The sequence below is a fragment of the Dermacentor silvarum genome, chromosome 3, assembly GCF_013339745.2.
Source record: "Dermacentor silvarum isolate Dsil-2018 chromosome 3, BIME_Dsil_1.4, whole genome shotgun sequence".
Lineage (NCBI taxonomy): Eukaryota > Metazoa > Arthropoda > Arachnida > Ixodida > Ixodidae > Dermacentor > Dermacentor silvarum.
In genome coordinates, this window is record NC_051156.1 from 7,449,177 (window position 1) to 7,471,892 (window position 22,716).

Consider the following 22,716-nt stretch of genomic DNA (forward strand, 5'->3'; position numbering starts at 1 on the left):
TAAAACGTGACATCCTACCTAGCAGAGCAAGCTACGTCGCTCAAGAAGCCAGACTTTAGCGACTATAAAGTGATCATTCAGACTCTCCAAGGAGTCATTTGTATGCGAGCAAATTCCTTATTTCTTCCTAATGTGCCATTTGTGCGTTGAGTAAGCAACGCTTCAAAACGTACAATGTAACGACAGGAATTTTCTAACGTTAGAAATGTACTAGGGTGTGAACGTCGTTTTATATTAATTGTAAAAACGGCGACTCGATATACGAAAACTATTCGATATTCGATTCGGTATTTGATTTGATTCCATCCGTTTCTGGCACTATTCGAGTCATATCCGAGTCGCCCTAAAAAAAAAAAATGTCACAGTTTCGCCCTAAGGGTGAAGCAATGAATGCGATAGCAACACAGCAATGTCATACGAAGTAAGGTGAGCGGCTTTGGTAGCAATATGAATTGTAGTAAACATGAGCTGATTAAGTAAGCAGGTCTGCTGCGGCGTAAGTAGACCGACATGAAGAGAGACTCGATGACCACGAGAAGGCGCGTGTGAAACGGTGGTGTTGATGAGAAGCGCTTCCTGTGGGCAGCGCGTGCGAAGGGACACACCTGTAGTGCTGCACTGCCGATCCGGGCAGCATTGCATGTGTAGCGTGCGTTGGAAAATGTGGCCCGACCATTACTAACTGAATGAGCAAGCGTGGTGTTAGAGAGCATTCCTCTGCGACTGTGTGTTCACACTGACTGCCACTTTATGATTTATTTATTTTTTCATTTTTTTACATATCTTAACCCCTTCCCCTGCCCAAGTGCAGGGTAGTCAACCGGGAACGTCCTTGGTTAGCCTGGCTGCCTTTCATTCATCGTGTCACGTATATATATATATATATGGTCACCTGTAGTAGTGGGAACAGGTTAAGCGCAGAGGCGCAAGAAGAAAGAATTGCGCGTGCTAACCGCCCCGCTCGATAGTTAGCTCTCGCCGCCGTTTTCTCCAGAGCCCAGCTGCTCTCAATAAACCTCGTTGAAGGCGCGTGGCAGTATATATCTGGTTGCAGCCTTTGAGAGCACAGATCTCGTGAGCTCATGTCCATCGCAGTCATGAGACAAGTAGCTTCTCGAGGTCGTCTGATGATATAGTGCATAACCACGAGATGAATGAGCAGTCTGCTTTCCTGTCACGTGCTTTCAACTATGGTGATAAAGACAGACAAATTACTTGCTTACTATATGTTATTCTGCTTACTATGTTATTTCCATGGTACTATTTCATTGCTTTATTTTCCTATAGTTACGTGCTTATTGACTCACTTTAACATGCGTTGTATTATTACTCTGAACGATGCATTATTAATTAATTATTAACCGTGTTTCCTGTATTTTGTATTGTTGTCTGTAATTATTAGCTTCTGCCCCTCTGTTTTTACAATTCAATAAAATTTATTCGGCATCATGTCACACAATGTCCATAGGCCCCCATAAACAGCCGCGAAGGAGCGGCTTGGCCGGTAATCTGCACTTCCTACATCACATGGCATCAACAGTTTTTGTCTTATTTACCCACATCAAAACAACATGGGACTTACACGTTCAACGTTCAGCGCATCTGCGTATAACATGAAATGCAATATAAAAACGGCAACAATTACAAATGAGGAGTGGGAAAAATTCCCTCATTTGCCTTTTCAGATAGATCCTTGAGTTGCCAGTGATTTGTATCGCCAGTATAATGCTTCACTCTTAACCCTGAAGGTGCCATAAATCAATGAAAAAAAAATGCATGAACTACCTGTCATGGTGTAGTGTACAGTCTCCACGCTCCTATTTTTCTCTTTCTGTTCCCCCTTTTCCTTAACCCAGTGTAGGGTAGCAAACCGTAGTCACATCTGGTTGACCACCCTGCCTTTCCTCTCTCTGCTATCTCTCTCTCTCTCCACGCTATTGTGCGGCCCCTCACCGTGCTTGCTGCTGACGAGGCAGATGGTGAGGGTGTCCCCGGAGCCGGCCCGACGCAGAGCAATTCGCCGAGCCCAACCGGCCGCCATGTGGGATGGCCTGGACAGACAGGACAGGGCACGCTCAAAGAAGCGCTTGTATACGTCTAGTGCTTCGCGCAGATATGTGCTAACACGGTGTCATGCAGCTCGTGCAGATATTTTATTTCAAGCCTACTGCTATAACTGCGTTCGACTGCGGAGGTCGTGAGCTCGGGTTCCACAGGTGGCACGTTGTCTTTTATTCCGCTGTTTTCAACTGCACTCTGACCATTACACACACTAACAAAACAAGTTGATGCCACCAACCTCCCGCGTGCGCAAATGAACACATTCCCATTCCGCCCTTCTTATATCTAATAAACGGTTACCAACTGAAACAAGCGCCTCTATTTCGCTTTATTGTCTATAGTAAATTGAATCGTCCTATCGCGACTATTTAAAACACCATGTGCCAGGTCTGCCAAACCACATAGACGGAGATGTCATGCTCTGCGCGAGGCACGTCCGCGGACTTATATCTACGGCTATCGTGAGTCGTGCTCACAGTATCCGCTGGTAGAAGAGCAATCGGTCGTCCACGTCACCGATGACCAGGTGCGCGGCAGCGAGGTCCAGCGAAGGGCTCTCGCCTGCGCGGCCTTCCGCGAGAGGGCGCAGTTGCACCAGCAGAGACAGCGTCACTTGGTCCCCTCGGCACGATTCCTGCGATACGCGGCGCCACGGTGTTCCTGAAGATTTACTGCAGTATACTCCGTGTACATTGAAGCGCAATACTGACCAGTCCTTACCTGCTTAACGTCCAGCTCGTACTTCGGTATGCGCCTGGCTGCAAGTACCACGCGCGATCCGAACGGCGGGCGACGGTTCACAATCTGCAGCAGGCAACGGCACAGTGGCGACACGCTCGTACTTGTAACGGCCATGCTCTTGGGCGTCGGCGCTGTGACCATAACTATCATCATCGTCGTCATCATCATTCATAAGCCCAGATTTCGTAACCACAGCCGCTCCATCCAATCAGTGGCCGCTTTTGACAGCGTCTTCTTTATTTCTCAATTAGAAGAGGCAGCAGCGCTAGGCCTTTGTATTTCATCCTGAGACTATCGGAAAAACCAGTTAAACGCATTCCCTTAGATTTCTGTTCATTTCGGTCTGTTTTAGCTTTAGTAAATAGTCACCAGTGCTTCGTTTGCCGCGCTCCCTTAGTGCTTCTGGAACCTGTTCGTCTATCTGCTGGAGCATTGACACCTGTATTTGTTACGGCTGTCTTTTTCTTCTCGCGCAACATTGAGGAAATGGCCAATGACTCATCTCTAGAATCAAAGTTGCAGCTATACATATATGCCTGAACGAAACTGCACGATCACGATAATATGTAGCATTGCACTACATGCTCGTATTGAACTCAAATCTACCACCCGTTCTCTGTCATTTCCGTGTCGAATAGCAGCAATGCAAGGCCGCACGGGCGTGTTCGAACAACTTATAACGTTATGCCCACCCCCACAGTACATGCCCGACCATCAAGCATTCGGAGGCAGCAGTTTGTTCGTTGTGAGTGCAGTCTCTCTCTCTCTCTTCTTCTTCTTCTTTTTACTGATATGAGTAAATAAGGAGATGCGGGAACGAACATATGGTGCAGGCTACGCCTTTTCACATTGGATGACATAAAGATGCATCACATCTGACAAATACCACACATCACATAATATCACAAAGGTAAAAAAGTCATTATAAAATGACACATCATAAATTACTCCTTATAAATACCATAAGCACTACAGATACAGTAAAGATACACACAATGTCACAAGATAGAAAAGTGTACGGTAAAATGGCGCATTTGAAATGACGCAACATTAGAAGGGCAATGGAGATTCAGAAAATGTCACACGAGAGAAAAATGCACACAGTATGTGGCTACTTTGTACCTACGTACAGTTTTATTTTCACCAGGCGAAAAAAAATCTTCTTTTTGTAGTATTATTTCTCCCCAATATGAGGAGAGAAGACGACGACGAAGTGGCTCTTGTGTGGAACCCTGAGTGCGCTCCGCAGAATTTTCATGAAATTAACGGAAATTCGCAAGGAACGAGTGAAACTTCTACGACAACGAACATCGAAACATCCCAGGACCACGTGGGACCAAAATTTGGCAAGTGGATCACTTTTTTCAACGTTTTGTGCGACGTCCACGCCTATGCCTGTTTCGGCTTAGTACGACCTCTGACCCCGCCGGCCCCGGCGAGGTGACACCCCAGCACCCCAACCGCAGCTCGATATGGATGTCATAGAGGTGGAGGGCGAGGACATCACCCCCGAAGTAATGCAAGATCCAGGCTGGATAGCGGCTCACGAGAAAGAAACACAGGAGCGGGAAACTCAACAATGAACAAGGCGAGAGACAAGTAAAAAAACCTGCCATCACGGCGCAATACAAGAGCGATGTGCGCATACGCCAACCACCGACGGCGCCGAAGCAACCGCAACTGCCGCACGATGACTTTAAGATCGTCATCCGCCCGCGCGGAGGCTTCGATGCGGCGCGACTGCACACCGTTGTCGTAAGGGACGGCGTGCTCCTTGGGGCCGACTTGACTCATGAAGCAGCGAGAGACGATACGCTTAGAATCAACGCACGACAGAATACACTAACGATGAGCACCCCAGTCAAAGACAACGCCATCAAGTACAGCAAACTTGAAGAAATACGGATCGGAAACCAGACCTATGCCGCAGCAGCGTATATAACGGCGCCGGAGGATACTTCGAAAGGGTTTATCCACGGAGTACCCGAGAATGAAAGCCAAGAAGTCATCGAGAAGAGCCTGGTCACCGACCGAAACCCTACGATACTACACGCGAGAAGAATGGGACGCACAAACTCAATCATTATAGTATTCGAAGGGACACATATGTCCCCCACTACGTGTACTACCGTGACGCTGAATACCGCTGCCTACTGCACAAGAAGAAACACGAAGTGTGCGAACAGTGCGGGCGCATCGGCCACAGGTTGGACGTGTGCCCCAATCCAAACAACAAGAAATGCCGCGGATGTGGCATACCGAACCCAACGGACGAACACCAATGTACACCGAGCTGCAAATTATGCGGCAAGCAACACATCACGGGAGACAAGAAGTGCACGGAAATCTTCAGGACTCCATATCTACTAAAGAAACGACAGTGGGAGAGAACCGGGCAAGAGCAGCAGAGACTCAGCGCCAAAGACCAGACGAGTCGCTCGAGAGAGCGGCCGAACCCCAACAGCACTGACGCCGGCGGAAACGGCAGAGGCGGCGGCAGCAGCAGGAGCCGCTCCCGCTCCTACCCGAGACTGCCCCAGGGCGGCGGTGACGGCGGTAGGCGATCGAGATCCCGGACGCCGTCCAGGTCAAGGACTCGTTCCGGGTCGTCAGCGGCAACACCACGGCAGCGGCAGCAGCAGGGACCTGGCCCGCAGCAGCAAGACCAAAGCAAGGTGAGCTGGGCAGACAGGGTCTCCCCGCCCGCACAACAACTGGATAGTGGCAGATCCACACTAGAGCAACAATTAGCTCAAATTCAGGCAACGCTAGCTCAGGTACTACAGGAGAATAGAGGCCTTCGAGCTAAAATAGCACAGCTAGAAGCAGAAAAGACACGAGATCGGAGCCGTACTCCATCCGTCAGCGGTAGGGCAGTCACGACCAACCCCACACCTATGCAGGTAAGCGCTCCGGCACCGGCACCGGCACCAGCACCGGTACCGGCACCGGTACCGGCACCGGCGCCGACCCCGCCGCATAAGCGGAAGGCGGAAGAACAGCACCAGACTAAGGACGAACCAATCTCGAGTCTAGCAGACTTAATGAAGAAACAATTCGAAATGCTCAATACGCAGATGGAACGACTAGGACAACGCATGGAGGTAATTGAAAACAGAATGGGAAGATTCGAAATCCGAACTACAGCATTAGAGAACACCCTGGCAGAAAATCGGCCCGCACCGGTGGGGCCTATAAAGAATGTGAAACCATACCAGAGACCCACCGTAGCGGACAGCAGTATGGCCACCGGGGGGGCCATCAATTAGCAACATGGCCCCGAATAAAAATAGCACTGAATATCTGATCTGGCAATGGAACTGCCGAGGGTTTCGCCGGAAACGGGGAAACCTGCAGCAGTTCCTCTCAGGAAAAGAAACCCCAGATGTCATAGCCCTGCAAGAAACTATGGGACCGGCAAAATTATCAGGGTACAAATCCTACGGAGCCTCTGACGAGAAAGCACTCGTTGTAACCCTAGTCAAAAGAAACTTAACAGTGATGCAACACGAAACCGCGATATCAAACGTAGAGCACGTCCTCTTAGAAATAATACCGGCATGCAAGAACGACGGCAGCCTCTTTGTCCTAAACATCTATAGCTCTCCAAGACACACACGTAGGTTCGGGCCCCTGTTCCGAAAAACCCTTGACATAGCAAAGCGAAACACAGTAGTAATAATAGGGGACTTTAACGCACCGCACCCCGCGTGGGGCTATCGCAGAGGAACCGTCAAAGGACGGAATCTCTGGATAGACGTACAACAGGAGGGGCTCACACTTATTACGGATCCTCAACAACCCACGCGCACGGGTAACAGCGTAAGCGTGGACACCACACCTGACCTCACGTTCACAAGGAATACACAGGACCCCAAGTGGGCAAACACACAAGACGATTTGGGCAGTGACCACTTCATTATAGCCACAACAATACACACGGGACCCACAAAAAAGAAGGGTAAGAAATTGACGATGGTGGATTGGGATATATTCAGACAGGCACAAGAGCACAACAACACAATGGCAGACATCGATTGCGAAGAAATTATTACGGACATTGATAAATGGACACAACAGATACACAAGGCGGTAAAGCAGGCTACTCGAGAAATTCCCGAGGAAGCAGGGCTCGAAGCAGCCGACAGCAAACTCCTCCACCTGTGGGAGGCGCGCAGTAGCCTACAGAGACGGTGGAGGCGCCAGAGGCTGAATAGGACCCTGCGGCGGCGAATAGCACGTTTAGACAGGGAGATTGAAGATCACGCGAACCGCTTGGACCGACAGCAATGGGAGTCTACATGCAACAGCATGGAGGGCCAGCTCGGACTGGGGAAAACGTGGAACTTCCTCCGATGTCTCTTAGACCCAGAGGGCAGCAAAACGACACAGAAACAGAACCTCAACAAGATCACCCACACTTACGCGGGAACCGACGATGAACTCATTCGCGACATACAGAACAGATACATAGGAAGCATTACGCGAGAGCCACAGAATGCGTACACGGGCAGGGAAAATCCCGCATTGGACGAGGAGATCACGGAGGCCGAGGTGAGGGCCGAAATACTCAGACTGCGCACAAAGTCGGCACCGGGCCCGGATGGCATTACGAACAAGATTCTCCGCAACCTAAATGACGAATCCATCGCGGCAATAACAAAGTACATGAACGCGTGCTGGGAACAGGGTGCAATACCGCCGCAGTGGAAAACTGCGCACGTAGTGATGATCCCAAAACCCGGGAAGAAATTACTGATTGAGAACCTCAGGCCCATCTCTCTAACCTCGTGCGTGGGGAAGCTGATGGAGCATGTCGTTCTCACTAGATTAAGGAACTACATGGAGGGTAGAGGTCTGTATCCGCTCACGATGATCGGGTTCAGGCCGAAACTGTCCACACAGGACGTCCTGCTCCAAATAAAACATCAAATCCTCGACGCGCGGGGCAGAGGAACGGTACTGAAAGCCATCTTAGGGCTGGACCTCACCAAGGCCTTCGATAATATTACGCACAAAGCGGTCCTAGGGAACCTCCAGGACCTGGGGATAGGTCGCAAGGCCTACACCTGCGTCCGGGACTTCCTCTCGAACCGCACAGCTCAAATCACGATAGGAGACATCAAGTCGGATGACATAAAACTGGGTAGTACGGGAACGCCGCAAGGCTCGGTATTGTCCCCCTTTCTCTTCAACGTGGCCATGATCGGCCCGCCGAAAATCCTCAGTAAGATCCGCGGCCTCAACCACAGCCTGTACGCCGACGACACAACGTTGTGGGTGACAGGCGGCAGCGAACGCCAAATCGAGGAAACCATTCAACAGGCCACGGAGGCCGTCGAACGCTACGCGGCAGAGAAGGGGCTCAGTTGCTCCTCTGAAAAGTCCGAACTCCTGCTGGTGTACCCTACGACCAGGAAACAATACGGAGGACCACCGAATATTAACATCAAAGTGAACGGGGGCCCGATACCTATCGTTGACCAAATCAAAGTCCTAGGACTCCGGTTACATGCGGAAGGCAGAAACCTCGGTACCATCAAGGCGCTAGAAAACAGCGCACAGCAAACAATAAGGCTAATCAAACGGATTGCCAATAGACGCTACGGCATGATGGAGGTCAGCCTAATTCGTTTGGTGCAGGCCTTCGTCATAAGCCGCGTCGTCTATGTGGCACCGTACCTAAGATTTGGTGTAGCAGAAAAAAACAAGATGGAATGCATCATCAGACGATCTTTCAAACAGGCAATTGGTGTCCCAGTCACAACACCCAACGACAAACTCTTAGAGTTGGGGCTACACAACACGCTTGACGAGCTAATCGAGGCGCACAATACCGCCCAATACGAAAGACTCACACAAACCCCAACGGGGCGACACATTCTACATAAACTACAAATTCGATATGAAGCGCAACACGGCACCAAACTAAGCATTCCACTAGACACGAGGAGAGAATTTAAAATTCCTCCTCTGCCCAAGAACATGCACCCGGAGCACCACAAGGAGCGACGAGAGGCAAGGGCACGACACATTGAGCGCAAATACCATGACGTAGAGGGCGTGGCCTACGTAGACGCCGCGGAATACAGAGAACGCAAAGGGATGTCCGTAGTAGCGGTAAACGCGGACGGAGAACCCTTCGCGAGCGGCACCGTGAGAACGGACAACGCCGAAGTTGCGGAGGAAGCCGCCATAGCATTAGCGGTGGCCTCCACGAAAGCGAGAGTGATCATAAGCGACTCCAAAATTGCAGTTCACAATTTCGCGAAAGGACGCATCTCGCCAGAGGCGCTCAAAATTCTAAATAGTAACAGCGACCGTCATCGCGGGACGATCCAAATTATTTGGGCACCCGCGCACTCCTCTCTCCCCGGCAACGAGGCGGCTCACAACGTAGCTCGAGGACTTACTCGCCGAGCAAGTGAGCCCGCCCAGCCGGGAACGAGAGGAGACCGCATGGTCAGCTACAAAGAAATAACCGATTACTATCGGCTGGGAAGGGCCCGGTACCCACCAGATCATCCCGCGCTAACAAGGAAACAGGCGGTGGCCTGGCGCCTCCTGCAAACAAACATGTATCCAAACCCGGTGGCCTGCAGCAGATTCTATCCAGGGCAATAAAACGATCAATGCAAATTATGTAAATGTAGGCCGGATCTGCCACATATTCTATGGGCATGCTCGAAGGCTGCTCCTTTCGAGGGCCGCAAAATTCAAAACCGGCAGCAGTGGGAGACCCTGCTGCTCAGCTCAGACCAGCAAGACCAGGTCTGGGCCGTCCAGCTAGCCGAGGCAGCCGCTGAGACCCAGGGGATCTCGGCCGTCTGCTAGGCGGAGGGAGGCTGCGTCCGCCCTCGTGAATTGCTGGCACCATTAAAGTTGTATCTCTCTCTCTCTCTCCCCAATATGAGTAACCTCCAAAAGAACTTTAGAAGCAGTTAGCGCGCTTTTGGTCGGTATTTGTTAGCCACAGTCCGAGCAGCTTTTTTTAGGCTCATTGGCATTCGGTCGAGTCTCATAAGTCTTGACACCAGTCGGCTTCTTGCCTCAGAGTATTCCGTCTGGCTAGTGCTCGCAGTTACGTGCCGAGGGATCCAATATGGGCTTGTTGGTGCATAGTTCATATTTCGAAAAGTAAATTGTAGCAAAAAAAGTCGTAGTTTCGCAAGAAAGGCGAAGCATCAATGGCAATATCAAATTAGTAGACAGCTATACAAAATAAGGGTCGTAGTCTTATCGTCCGTGTGAACTTGTAATCATTCACTTATTAACTAAATTAAGAAGCATGGTGTCAGCGCGCACAGGCGAACATGGACACACCACACTCATGACCGCGGACACTCGCTGTCCAAACGCTGACGTGAAGAAGCGTGGCAGCAGCAGCGAGCGAAGTGACCTTCGTGCTGCCTATCGCTTCAACACAAACTGAGCGGCGAGAACGCAGCACGCACAAAGGTATGAGCCATCGGCGCACCTAGACTGCCCCCGACACAGATCGCTTTCAAGATACGTCCCGCATGATCGCGCACGGCCGCGCAATACGCAGTTGCCGCCCGAGTACAACGCCGCTCCCCCCCCCCTCCCTCCCCTCCCCCTGGTGCCTTGTGCGCGACGAAAATCGGCACACTTCCTCCCCGCTTTCCTCCCTTGCGCTCGCGCGCGCGAGATTGAGCCGCGATCGTCGGCTTCCCTCGCAAGTTTTAACTCGCACACACAGCATACGGCGCGTGGCGGCGGTGTTATCGTCCTTGGACTTTACACGCTGAAAATCGCGGCGATGGCAACGACGTCGGCAAAAATGTGCCTGGAGTATCCATATAATTGCTATCGCAATAAAATGGCACAAGAATATGAGATGACACGAGGCACGTCGCTGCTGTCAGGTGCATGGGCTGGTGTGGCAGGTGTGTATGCAATATCTTATTTGTATGTTTGCGTTTGCATGTCTAGTAATCTGTGATCCACAAACTGCAGTTTGTTTATCATCGAGTTCATATTTTGCATATGTCGTATTTCGTATGTTCATATTTTGCGAACTGTCACGGTTTGTTCGCGTTTAGTCCCAACCATCGTCGTGACTCGTTCGCAAGAATAATACAATTAAAATTGAATATTAATATCGATCACAGCACGCGCACAGCGATACTTGCAACGATAGCCGCTACAGTCCGCTCTTACATACCAGCTCTAGTTCTCGGGGATCCGCATTGGCCAGCTTCTCCAGGGTGGTGAGACCAGAGCGGACCAGGCTACTGGACAGTGCCGGACCTGCCAGGTGTGGAAACCGATGCATGAAGCTAATCGACAATCGAGAAAAAACATGCTAAACCAAACAACAACATGTGCTATTGCCTAAAAGCACGTCAACTTTATTAATTTTTTTTTACTAAATTTCAGGCTATAGAAAATTGAAGATAATGTACCACATAGGAGGGTATCATGTTCGCAGCAAGAAAGGCAAGCTCAGCTTGCTTTGAACGTCGTGGAATACTCGGGACGGTCTCTGGTGTAGTTTATTAAGGGCTTCACACTCCGTTTACGTGGGAGGTCTTGACTGTGACGTGGAACGCTTTGGTCGATTCTGATGAGCTGAGTCCTTAATGTCGGCGAGAATTTTAATACACCGGAGTTTTTTGTAATCATCAGCCTATTTATGTCGGCTGCAGGACGAAGACCCCTCCCAATGATCTCCAATTACCCCTCGCTTTCGCTAGATGATTCCCCCAAGTTCCGCCTGCAAATTTCCTAATTTCATCACACCATGCACCTAATTCTCCGCTGTTCTTGAATGCACTTACCTTTCCTTGGCAACGATTCTGTAACTCTAATAGATCAACGGTCATCTGCGCTAAGCATTACATAGCCTGCCCAGCTCCACATTTCCCTCTTAATATCGGCTACTCCCGTTTGCTAACCTATCCACCCCGCTGTCTTCCTGTCCCTTAACAGTTTCCGATCCGTCGCCCGTTGCGCGGTCCTTAACTTTTTAAGCTTCCTTGTTAGCCTCCAAGCTTCTGTCCCCAATGTAAGTACCGTTAAAGCGCAATGATTGCACACTTTGCTGTTAGCGGTAATGTTACGACTTGGTAATGCCTACCGCATGCGCTACAGCCCACCTTTATTATTCCTGCAGATTTCCTTCTCGTGATCCGGATCTCTTGCGAAGCTGTGACTTATTGGCCTATGTCAACCTACACTTGCATAAATTCTTGTTCCTTTGATAAATTACTAAACATTGGCTTAGTCTGCCGCATGTTTATCGTCAGATCTACATAATAAAAACATGCAGAATGCAAAAAAAGACCATGAATGTCGTTTTTTCATTCCACTCGTATTGTGACCGCCGCGGCTGGCCGAGACTCCCGTCAATGCCATGAAACATACAAGGTGAGGCGGGATGCAAGCGTTGACTCTGCGACATTGCCATCTCGTATTCATGAAATACTAGGCATGTTCATTAATAGAGACTACAAAAATAATGGTCAATCGGAGAGCTGATCCGGCTAACCTTTTGGAATAAGTTGTTCTCGACAGCAAGAACCGAAAACTGGAATGGCTTTTTATTGATTATTGTCGATTGGGTTTAACGACGCGACACGACGCAGGCGATATCAGAGACGCACTAACGGTCAGATTCGAATTAGTCTTGGCCGACTGGCGTTTATTAACGTGAAATTGAAGCACGGTATAAATAAGCGTATTTTTGCATCACACCCGTATCGGAACATGGCCGCCGTGGGCAGGAAGTTAACCGAAATCCTCGCAGTGCCCACGCAATAGTCACCGAGCCACTGCAGTGGGTAGTGTCTACTCCAGGCAAGGTGAACGCGCACGCTTTCCGGATTAGGGCACATCAGAATATGCATATTTGCTGTGCGATCACTACTGTGGAAAATGCTGGAGACATCGCAATCCGAGGAGGTACCTTCTAGCAAGATGTCTTACGTACCTGCATTTTAGCACTCTTACGATATTTTCGCTCCTTGGAGACTGTAGCTCAGTGGCCTTCTCTTTCTTCTGCCATGAAGAGTACTTCGTAGCACGAATAATTTGAACCATATATACTTACGCTGCAGCACATTGCTCCAAGCACGTGCACTTGTGCCGTGATTACGCTGACCGAAATGTCATGTTCACCCTAATAATTCGGACGGAGCTACTCCAACCATGTTGAAAGACTTCGAGAGGTTTTGGATGCAAGAATTTGTTTTAGCGAAAATGATGTCTAAATAAATGCGGCGAAAAGGTACCAAACGTTTGGGCAGCTATGTACCATTGATGTATACAAACTTTCCTGAATCCAGCGAACTTGTTCTCAACTTGGCCGCCTAATTAATATAGGCAAACGTTCGAGCATGCGGATTGCTGCTTCAAAATAATATTGTGCGAGTGTTGCTTTCTCCCCTGGATGCGGTACACCGTGTGCCTCCGGGTAGCGTGTTTTTTTAAACGCGATAGCGTTAAGGGCCCCGTGTCGCAGAAAATCCGGCGTCGGCGTTAAGCATCGGCGTCTGTTGGAAATAATCATTCCGAAGCGCATCGTCCCGAACCACCCCGACCACACAGGTCCTCCGCGTGGCGCAAGGGGTTAGTGAACGAAAATTTAATTTCTCAAAGTAAAATCCGTCAGAAAAATCATAAAGTACGGCTTAACCACAACCTACAGGCGTGATAGCGTCGGATTGTAATTTGAATATACGAGAAAAAAGCCTGATAAGCAGCCAGGGATCTTTGAATGCTAACGCGCTCCACTCTTAAAGGCGAAGCTTAAGCATCCTCCAATTCTGATGGTGTTTCGCTGTACTTTGGTTCTAGGCAACATTGAGGGGAATGATTAATACCGAGACTTTCCACATTTTCGACACGCGCGCGCCTCGGGGCAACAGGAAACAATTAATAAAATAATAACAAAGGTCCTAGGGCCTTCACATTTTGCTATAAGACGGCTTAAATTGCTCCTGAAAGAATGTCGTCCCAGCAATGTATTTGTGTTTAAAAGTGAAGCCGACTTTAAGGAGATCAGTGTAAGCGTGGCCTTTGTAAGCTGGCTTGCCCACGTTGTGTGTTCTAGTGAAGCCTACTCATAAAGAAAAATGTGATGCGAAAGGAGCTCGATAACTGCTATCGCGTTCACTCTTAAATGCGAAGCTTAAGAGTCCACCAATTTTTAGCAGCGAAGCTGTTTAAGCCAGTCGTAATTTGTGGTGTGATGCCATGGTAGCCATGGCAACCCAAAGGAGGAGGAGGAGCCAAGCAGGTTATAAAAAAAAAAACTTCTGGAGTGGAGATGCCGCGCCGCGGCTGACGCCGGCGACCGCCATATTGCTCCGGGCAGAAAACGCAGCTGCGCCGCTTGGGGCCTTGCGGTAGTGCGGCAGTTGCGGCATTTATAGTGCTTAGTTACGGTCTGCTGAGCGGTAGTTCTGCGTTTGTAAGGGAACATCCAAGCTCTGCTGAACGGGATGGTGAACGCCTGCGTCGCACGAATCGTGTGAAGCAAAAGTCAGGAGTAACGCTTCACGTGTATATGTAGCGCGAAAAAGCTTTCAATCGCTCGACCATTGCTGTGCACTATCTCCGTCGAGGAGCGCTGTTGTACATGAAATCTACTTTTAATTGGCTAATATAGGCTGAAACAAGCTTTTTTCTGCGTATGTTTGTGCGACCGGTTCCCGAAAGAGAAAGCGCTGCGTGACGCATGGCAGCCCGCTGTTCGCAGAGATGGCTGGGCGCCTAAAGATTCGGATGTTCTTTGCTCGGTGGACTTTGAAGAGGGTTGTTTTGATAGGTCTGGTCAAACGACAAGGCTGCGACAGGGCAGTATTCCAACCATTTTTCTAGTGTTCTCCGCACATCTGCATAAAAAAGCGAGTTCGTAAGAAATGCTTGCTGTTCGTATATATTTCCGGTGCGCTTGCATATGAGATTCCGCCTGTCGAGAGGAATTATTTACTACTTATTTATATAATATGATACAGCTCTCAGACCTGGCGGACGTCGTAGCTGCGTCTCACAAGTTGACTGTTTATAAGCGTGGCACGCAACTATTTCGCATTAAAACAAGAAAATAACTGACCTAACTGGCAAGTATTGCCAGTCACATATCGTGTGTGTAACAACACGATATGTGCCTGGAGCAACAACAGTTCGTGTGAAGCCATAGGTATCCTTTCTCGGCGTAATTTAACTTAGGCTGGATTGCGAATATTACTATTTTCGGAGATCAAGTTGCTGTTGCATGCCGTCGTGTAAAGCTCTATACAAATCAGAGTTCATACAAATTCGTCTATTGCGGACTCACGATCTTTACAATATTTAAAAGCCATTATTAGTAGTTACTGAACCGTGCGCCTTAAGAAGTGACATTATCAGCTTGCCCTTAGTTTTGAGCATTGGTGCAATTTTTTGTTTTTGCGCAGCCAAAAATATGTTTGTTTTGATGTGTTTGCATTTTATGTATGCCTCTTTGGTATTGTTTTCCTATAGTATACACTGTGATGCACCAGGTAGTTATCCAATATTTTATTCATTTTTTCCACCATGTTGTTTTATGCTTATTTTTATCAAAATATCCAGGACATAATAAAAATTTATTTACCACTTTACTGATTTCGCCTTGTACTTCATGTCACTTCGGTAGTGTGGCAAGCTGATGCGCATGAAACGCGTTACAGCTTCAGCCCACGTATTCTTGCGTTAACAACTGCCTTGTGCATTTGTCCTTAGCCTGACATGACAAAGATTACTGGGGATTCCTGATGATAGAACTAGCTGACATGAAAGCCCTAGCGTCGCTAACTCAATGATATGACGGCCGCTTTCCACTTCTTTTACGGAGTCTTCGTCACTTTATTTCGTCACAATTCTTTCAGCAAAAAGTCACTCTAAATTCGCCTAATTCACCTCTCTGTGCACGCATTATCGCCTCAGTTCAATCGCGTAGTCACTTTTAGAATGTTAAATGTCGCTTTCTCATCATCATCAACTAGCCCAGCACCGCGTGTTCTTCCCATCATTACCTTTCGTTGAACTCCTATCACCCAGCTAAACCCCTTTAATCCACGATTACTTAATCCTAATTCAACATTATTACAGTCTAAACACACTTCATCCACCTATATATATTCATTGTTACATGCTTAATTAATGTTGTATACTTAATAGTGGTATTGCGCGCGCTATCGCATCTTATCCTAAGAGGACCATTTCGTGTCAACAGCACGGTTTTGAAACAGCCTTGAGACGGACACCCCACCATGAGGTATGCATAAAAGGCGGTCGCATTAAAAAAAAAACATCTGCGCTAAATAAATCACAGTAATTCTCCCGCTTTCATCATAAAACGCCACCACGAAATCGCACTGGTTACGCTACCAGCGCGCAAGCAGCGCTCGTTCTTGACCGGAGCAAGATGGCCGCCAACCGGTTTTCCAGGCTTCAGCCGGCCGCATGGGCGCGCATAGGGGATCTCCACTCCAGAAGTTTTTTTATAACCTCCTTGGGAGGAGCACGCGGTCTCCTCCTCGCCAGCTTTCTGCCTTCCCGACCCCTGCCTCTCTTCTCTCCGCGGCGCGCTGAGCCAGGAGAAAAAAAAGGGGGCGAAAGCTTGCAGTAGGCAGCGCAAAGCTCAAGACAAAGCGAAGCAGGCTAAGTGATATTGAGCGGCTAGCCTCCAATGCGTTCGGCGCCGGCAAGCAGCAGCGTTCTTGGCACTGTGCCAACCTTGGTAAGCCTGCCTGCGTTTGTGGCATGCCAGGAGGGCTGTCGCTCGTAGGCGCCCACGTGTCCAGCGCTAGTCACGCGAAATGTCGCGAAAGGGAAGGTACCTCCGAAAATGGTCGCTCGAGAATACCTTCCTACATGCGTATTTAAGTTAAACCAAGTTAAGACCTAGCAGCAACCAAGTTCATACCTAGCAGTAGCAGCCAGTAAGCTTCGCTGTGCTTATAATAAGTTTGCACACGGTCGCTTTGCGCGACCGTGTGCAAACTTGCCTGATTTTTATTGCGATAGCAATTATATGGACACTTCAACCGGATTTCTGCCGTCGTCGTCGCCGTCGCCGTCGCCGTGAGGTTCCCTATAGATAAAATCTTCGCCGCGTGCCGTATGCCCGAGCGGAAGCGTGCGGGGACGCGCGCTATCACTGAGAGCGAACGCACTCAATCTCCCACGCGCAAGCAAGGAAGCGGGAAGCCAGCGCCGGAGGGAGCGGGGGGGGGGGGGGGGGGGGGGGGCGCACTTCCACTCTGCCAACAACCGCGCTCGTCGCTCGCTCGCACCGTCTCTTATCTCCACACGGCTCTGACCTTTATGCGCCGCGTGCATTCGCCGCTCAGTTTCTGTTGAAGCGATAGACCGCACGTACCTTCGCCGCGGCGGCGTATCCGCTTGCTGCCAGAGTTTTTACGGTCGTTGTCTGCAGTCATTCAGTGCGATCTATTCATGTTTGTTTGTGCGCGCTCACACCACGCTTGTTCATTCAGTTAGTAATAGTCGGGCCACATTTTCCAACGCACGCTACACATGCAATGCTGCCCGGATCGGCAGCGCAGCGCTACAGGTGTGTCCCTTCGCACGCGCTGCCCACGGGAAGCGCTTCTCATCAACACCACCGTTTCACACGCGCCTTCTCGTGGTCATCGAGTCTCTCTTCATGTCGGTCTACTTACGCCGCAGCACACCTGCTTACTTAATCAGCTCATGTTTACTACAATTCATATTGCTACCAAAGCCGCTTACCTTACTTCGTATGACATTGCTGTGTTGCTATCGCATTCATTGCTTCGCCCTTAGGGCGAAACTGTGACATTTTTTCTATCCATCTGAAACACAAGCAGGTGATATAGCACCGCGACCGCCTCTGGATGACTATGTATCTCAAGTGCCACAAACTGCACTTTACTGTTGGTCTTACTGAAACGTGTCGTGCACGGATTTTATGTTCCAGCTGTTTGAATCGTACACAGCCTTCTTGGATTATATGCCAACACGATGATGGCGTGTATAAGCTTGAGCTTGATAATTGGACTAATGTACAATGTACAGTGTTCTCTCTCTCTCTCTCTTTGTACGTAGATGCGATACGGTACAACACTGCTTCTACATGTTGCAACGCTAGTGAGAGAAGACCGGCCGAAGCAGCCAAGGAGAAGAACGATGCGCAATGCCGGCAAAAGATCAGACACCTTATTCGAAACTTGCCGCACACATTTATTCGCATTCAGGTAAACGCGTTTCAAGTCGACAGTTGGACGTCATCGCGTCAGGTCGGCAAGTAAATTCTGATTTTAGAAGGAAATAATAGATAACGTCAGCCAATACGGTGATGTTAAAGGATAAAGAAGGACGTCTTGGTGTTAGGCCGCGCTTCTATCGAACACACAGAATGGGCGGTGTAGGGCTGCATGATTGTTTTGTATATATTGTCGCAGTGCCGCAACTTGCCCACGAGTTTTATGAATAGGGAGGCGGTCACTCCCCAGCGCGTCCGACCGTTTCTGTTTCTGAGGGGTCCAACGGCCCGCGTGGTGGCGGGTGACGAGCCGCGGCGCGCGCCGGGGGGGGGGGGGGGGGGGGGGGGGGGGCGGTGCGGATTCGGAGAACGCGGTCTTGCGCACACTGGGTTGGCATTCCGCCGATGGTCATAATAGGTCAACGCGGACAAACCTCGAGTGGAACGGCTGTACGCAGGTGTTGTGGCGCCGGCCTCCTGAGTCCCCTGAGGGCTAGAGACGGCGCCGAGGTTTATGGCCTAGCATTGTTGACCATGTGCTGTGCGTACGGAGCGGGGGTCCACTCCCCTACGCGTCCGGGCGGCAACCACGTGTATCTTGTTTTGAGCGCTGAGAAAAGCCCGCGTGGTGTCGAGTGTCAGCTTGCAGTGCGCGCCGTAGAGGCGCAGTGCGCATGCGAGGATCGCGTTCGAAGAACGTCGTCTTGAAAACACCGGGTCCGAATGCCGCCAATGGTCATTATTTTCCCACGCGGAAAACCTTGAGGGGGGGACTGCGGTACGCAGTGTTGTGACACCAGCCCCGAGCCCCTGCTGGCTAGAAACGCCACCGAGGTTTGAGATGGCCGAGCAATAAATCGTGCGTGCCTGGCGTGTTTGCTGAAGGCCGTCACTGACCACGTGGAAATAGCAGAGGGAAACGGAGTTGCGGAAAGAAGGAAATCAGGGCTGTTTTCCAATACAATTATTTTAATTGTAAGCCCATCCCTTTGGGTTGTGGCTTAACAAACTTTCAGCTCTCATTGGCAACTGCTTCCGTGGGATGGGCCAACGGTCCTACCGCCCTTTTTCTTTGTCTATTTCACCTATAACAATCGAGACGAGGTGCTTGTTCCTCAGTCTAGGCTGTAATCACTAAACCTGATAGATCAGTAAGACTCCGTACGATGCAACGCTAGTCTGGGCCGTAACCACTTAGTGGTAGAACAGTGAGACTCGGTTGGTCGTATGTAGTGACAGTTGTCCTAGGCTCTAACTTAAGAAAAGTCGAAGAGTAAGGCGCTGTTACTTGTGTGTTTTGCATCAGTGTTGTTTTGCTAACTCTGCATTTGACTGTGTAAATATTTTCGTTGCAATATATCTTCAAGTTTCGTTACCTCCAACCTGCCTCCTGCTTCATCAACGCCGATAAACACCTTGAAGAGACTTTCATCGACTTCAAGGACAAAGAACAAACATAACTGGCGCAGTCGACAGGATTCGGCGAGCTCTACAACATCGAATGCTGGACCAGTGGTGAGAAGATCAAGTCATCCAACGACCACCTCCCGCACCTACGAGAAGATCCCAAAGCAGCCAAGTCCGGCACCGTGGAGGAGATCCGGAAACGACAGTGCATTCAGCAACGGGTGAGCAGGATTTCTTGCGTCTTTCTCAGGTTGGCATGGCAGTTGGTGTGTAGAGCTCATGGTGAGGACACGCGGGGGCGCAGGAGACAATGGAGTCTAATGGAGTTGAGGGTGCGACTGTGGCGGAAATGGACCGGAATCAGGAGTTATCAAATGACGGTATTCTAAATTCCGATAACTCAAATGAAGTGAGAGCACCCAATCAGAGCCAGGAATTGTCGCAGCAGGTATCTCAGCCTTTGCAAATTCCAAATGATACAAGAATGCTCGAGCTCGAGGTTCAAAAGCTTCAACTTCAGATTGAGTACGAAAGGCTGTTGCAGACAAGGACGAGTGCTGAACGTCTCAATAGTTCGTTGCCGAGCACTGGGTCTGAGCGGGGCGATCAGAGGCGGATGGGTTTCGATTCCATCGAGCAATGCGCAAAAGTGCTGAAAGGGTTCCGCCTGCCGTGTGACGCGGATGTACCATTATGGTTTGAGGAAGTAGAAAAACTTTTTGCTACGTACAGGGTACCGTATGAGAGTCGCGTGCATCTGGTCATGCCAGCGCTAACTGAACGCGTTCGCTACCTACTGCGTAACCTCAACCAGGAAGAGAGTACAGATTACGAGTCAGTTAAAGAGGCAGTGTTGATGGAACTGAAGCTTTCTCCGGCAGAGTATCTGCAGAGGTTTGAGAGAGCAGTGAAGCGTAAGGAGGAGACGTGGTCACAGTTCGTGTCGCGAGTGAAAACGTATTTCTCTTACTACCTCCAAGTGAGAGGGGCCGACACTGTAGAGGTGATGGCAGAACTCATGGTAGCGGATCGTATAAAATCGGGCCTTGGTATAGAGGGTCTCGAGTACGTGAGGCTACGAGAAGGCGAGGGATGGCTTAAGCCACCTGAGATCGCCAAAGTGCTACAAACTTTTGAACAAGCGAAAGGCAAGGGGTACGCTTCAAAGCAGTCAGCGGCAGACATGAGGCAAGAGCCGCCCCGAGTAGAGAAAGGCGCCCTCAAATGTCACTCGTGTCACGGCTCGGGCCACTTCGCTAAGGATTGCCTGAAATCTAGCGATAAGATAAATCAATCAAAGAGGGCTATTGAGCCAAGGCAGAGGGTACAAAAGGTGGCGATTGCCCACGAGACGGTAGGTGAGGGAAGTGAGATTCCTGATGGAATCCTTACTGCAAATATAAAAGCCGTGAGACGCAACTGTGAAGGGATGACTAAAGTACAGTTAATTCATATCTCATGCGGAGATGTATCCACAGTTGCGATTATGGATACAGGGAGTGAAATAACTGTTATACGGGAGAATCTGCTTCCGAAAAGTCTCGTGGAGCCGTCAGGCACGGTAAGATTGGTGTCTGCTTTTGGAAAAATTATCCAGGCAAAACTGGCTACGTTGCCGGTAAGGTTAAATAGCCCGAATATGGCTGCGGAACCTCAGAACGTCGACCTACTCTGTGCGTTGACTAATGAGCTCAGTCGAGGGCACGGATTGTTTGTTGACCCATGAAGATTTGGAACTGTTGTTGAAGGCCAACAGCTTTGTGCCATACCGTGGAGCACCGGCCGAGCCTGTCCATGTGTTAGAACAATCAAATGAGTCAGTAAGCCGGAGAGAGGAGTTCAGTAGGGTGCAGCTAGCTAACTCTACCCTAGAAAAGGCTGAGCTGAAAGCCAGTCCGGAAAAGTGTCAAGTTGCACAAGGCCACATTCATCGCCTCGGGCATATTGTCGGCTCAGGGAAGCACGCACCAGATCTAGAAAAAATAGCTGCAATTAAGAATCCGGTTTCACCGTGCACCAAAAGGAAACTACGCAGCCTGCTAGGACTGTGCGGCCACTATCGCGAGCACGGCCGAGGATGTGCAGAGGTGGAGAACCGGATCACGCGGTTAGCAGAGAAAGCGGTACCCAATCAGATACGTTGCTCGGAGGAAGCTCAGACGGCATTTGAGGTTCCGAAACTTTCCCTCTGCGAGTCCATGGCACTCAGCACTCCGGATCCGTTTGGGCCCTACTGGCTTTTCACAGACGTATCAGCTACGGCTCATGGAAGCCATCGTAATAATATAGTGCCATGCCAACTGGATGGGCGTGAATGTTCCTGCTCACCTGGCGCTGTATATTGTGGACTTTGAGAGTGCCGATCCAAGACACAGAGACACTAGAGTGCTCTTATAGCTTGGAACTGCAATCGTGTGCTTAATTGTTTACTGACATGTATTGTGTATTTCTCTTTCCTCTCTTCTTGCTTTGTTATTTTGCGGGTTGGTTTGTTGTTGTTCATCTAATTAGGCCATGGTGGGGTTAGTAAGTTCGATTACGCAATCGCGGCAGTGATTTATCGTATCACTGAGCAAAAATCAGCCCAGTATACTCTTTAGGGGGGACGTGTTAGGCCGCGCTTCTATCGAACATACAGAATGAGCGGTGTAGGGCTGCATGATTGTTTTGTATATATTGTTGCAGTGCCGCAACTTGCCCACGTGTTTCATGAATAGGGAGGCGGTCACTCCCCAGCGCCTCCGGGCAGCAACCGTTTCTGTTTTTGAGGGGTCGAACGGCCCGCGTGGTGTCGGGTGACGAGCCGCGGCGCGCGCCGGGGGGGCGCGGTGCGGATGCGGAGAACGGATTCGGAGAACGCGGTCTTGCGCGCACGGGGTTGGCATTCCGCCGACGGTCATAATAGGTCAACGCGGACAAACCTCGAGTGGAACGGCTGTACGCAGTGTTGTGGCGCCGGCTTCTGAGTCCCCTGAGGGCTAGAGACGGCGCCGAGGTTTATGGCCTAGCATTGTTAACGATGGGTTGCGCGTACGGAGCGGGGGTCCACTCCCCTACGCGTCCGGGCGGCAACCACGTGTATCTTGTGTTGAGCGCTGAGAAAAGCCCGCGTGGTGTCGAGTGTCAGCTTGAAGTGCGCGCCGTAGAGGCGCAGTGCGCATGCGAGGATCGCGTTCGAAGAACGTCGTCTTGAAAACACCGGGTCCGAATGCCGCCAATGGTCATTATTTTCCCACGCGGAAAAACCTTGAGGGGGGGACTGCGGTACG

General features: G+C 50.0%; 1 protein-coding gene across 1 annotated transcript in view; it reads right to left on the bottom strand.

Moving 5' to 3' along the window:
• Positions 1-22,716, bottom strand: part of LOC119443713 (probable ATP-dependent DNA helicase HFM1) — a 165,996-nt gene that overhangs the window by 22,525 nt on the left and 120,755 nt on the right. Inside the window, exons 20-23 of the mRNA XM_049664490.1 lie at positions 10,988-11,073; positions 2,782-2,865; positions 2,538-2,695; positions 1,954-2,051 (exon numbers count right to left, since the gene is read on the bottom strand). Of these exons, the coding sequence (XP_049520447.1) occupies positions 1,954-2,051; positions 2,538-2,695; positions 2,782-2,865; positions 10,988-11,073 (426 nt within the window). The remainder of the gene's footprint in view (positions 1-1,953; positions 2,052-2,537; positions 2,696-2,781; positions 2,866-10,987; positions 11,074-22,716) is intronic.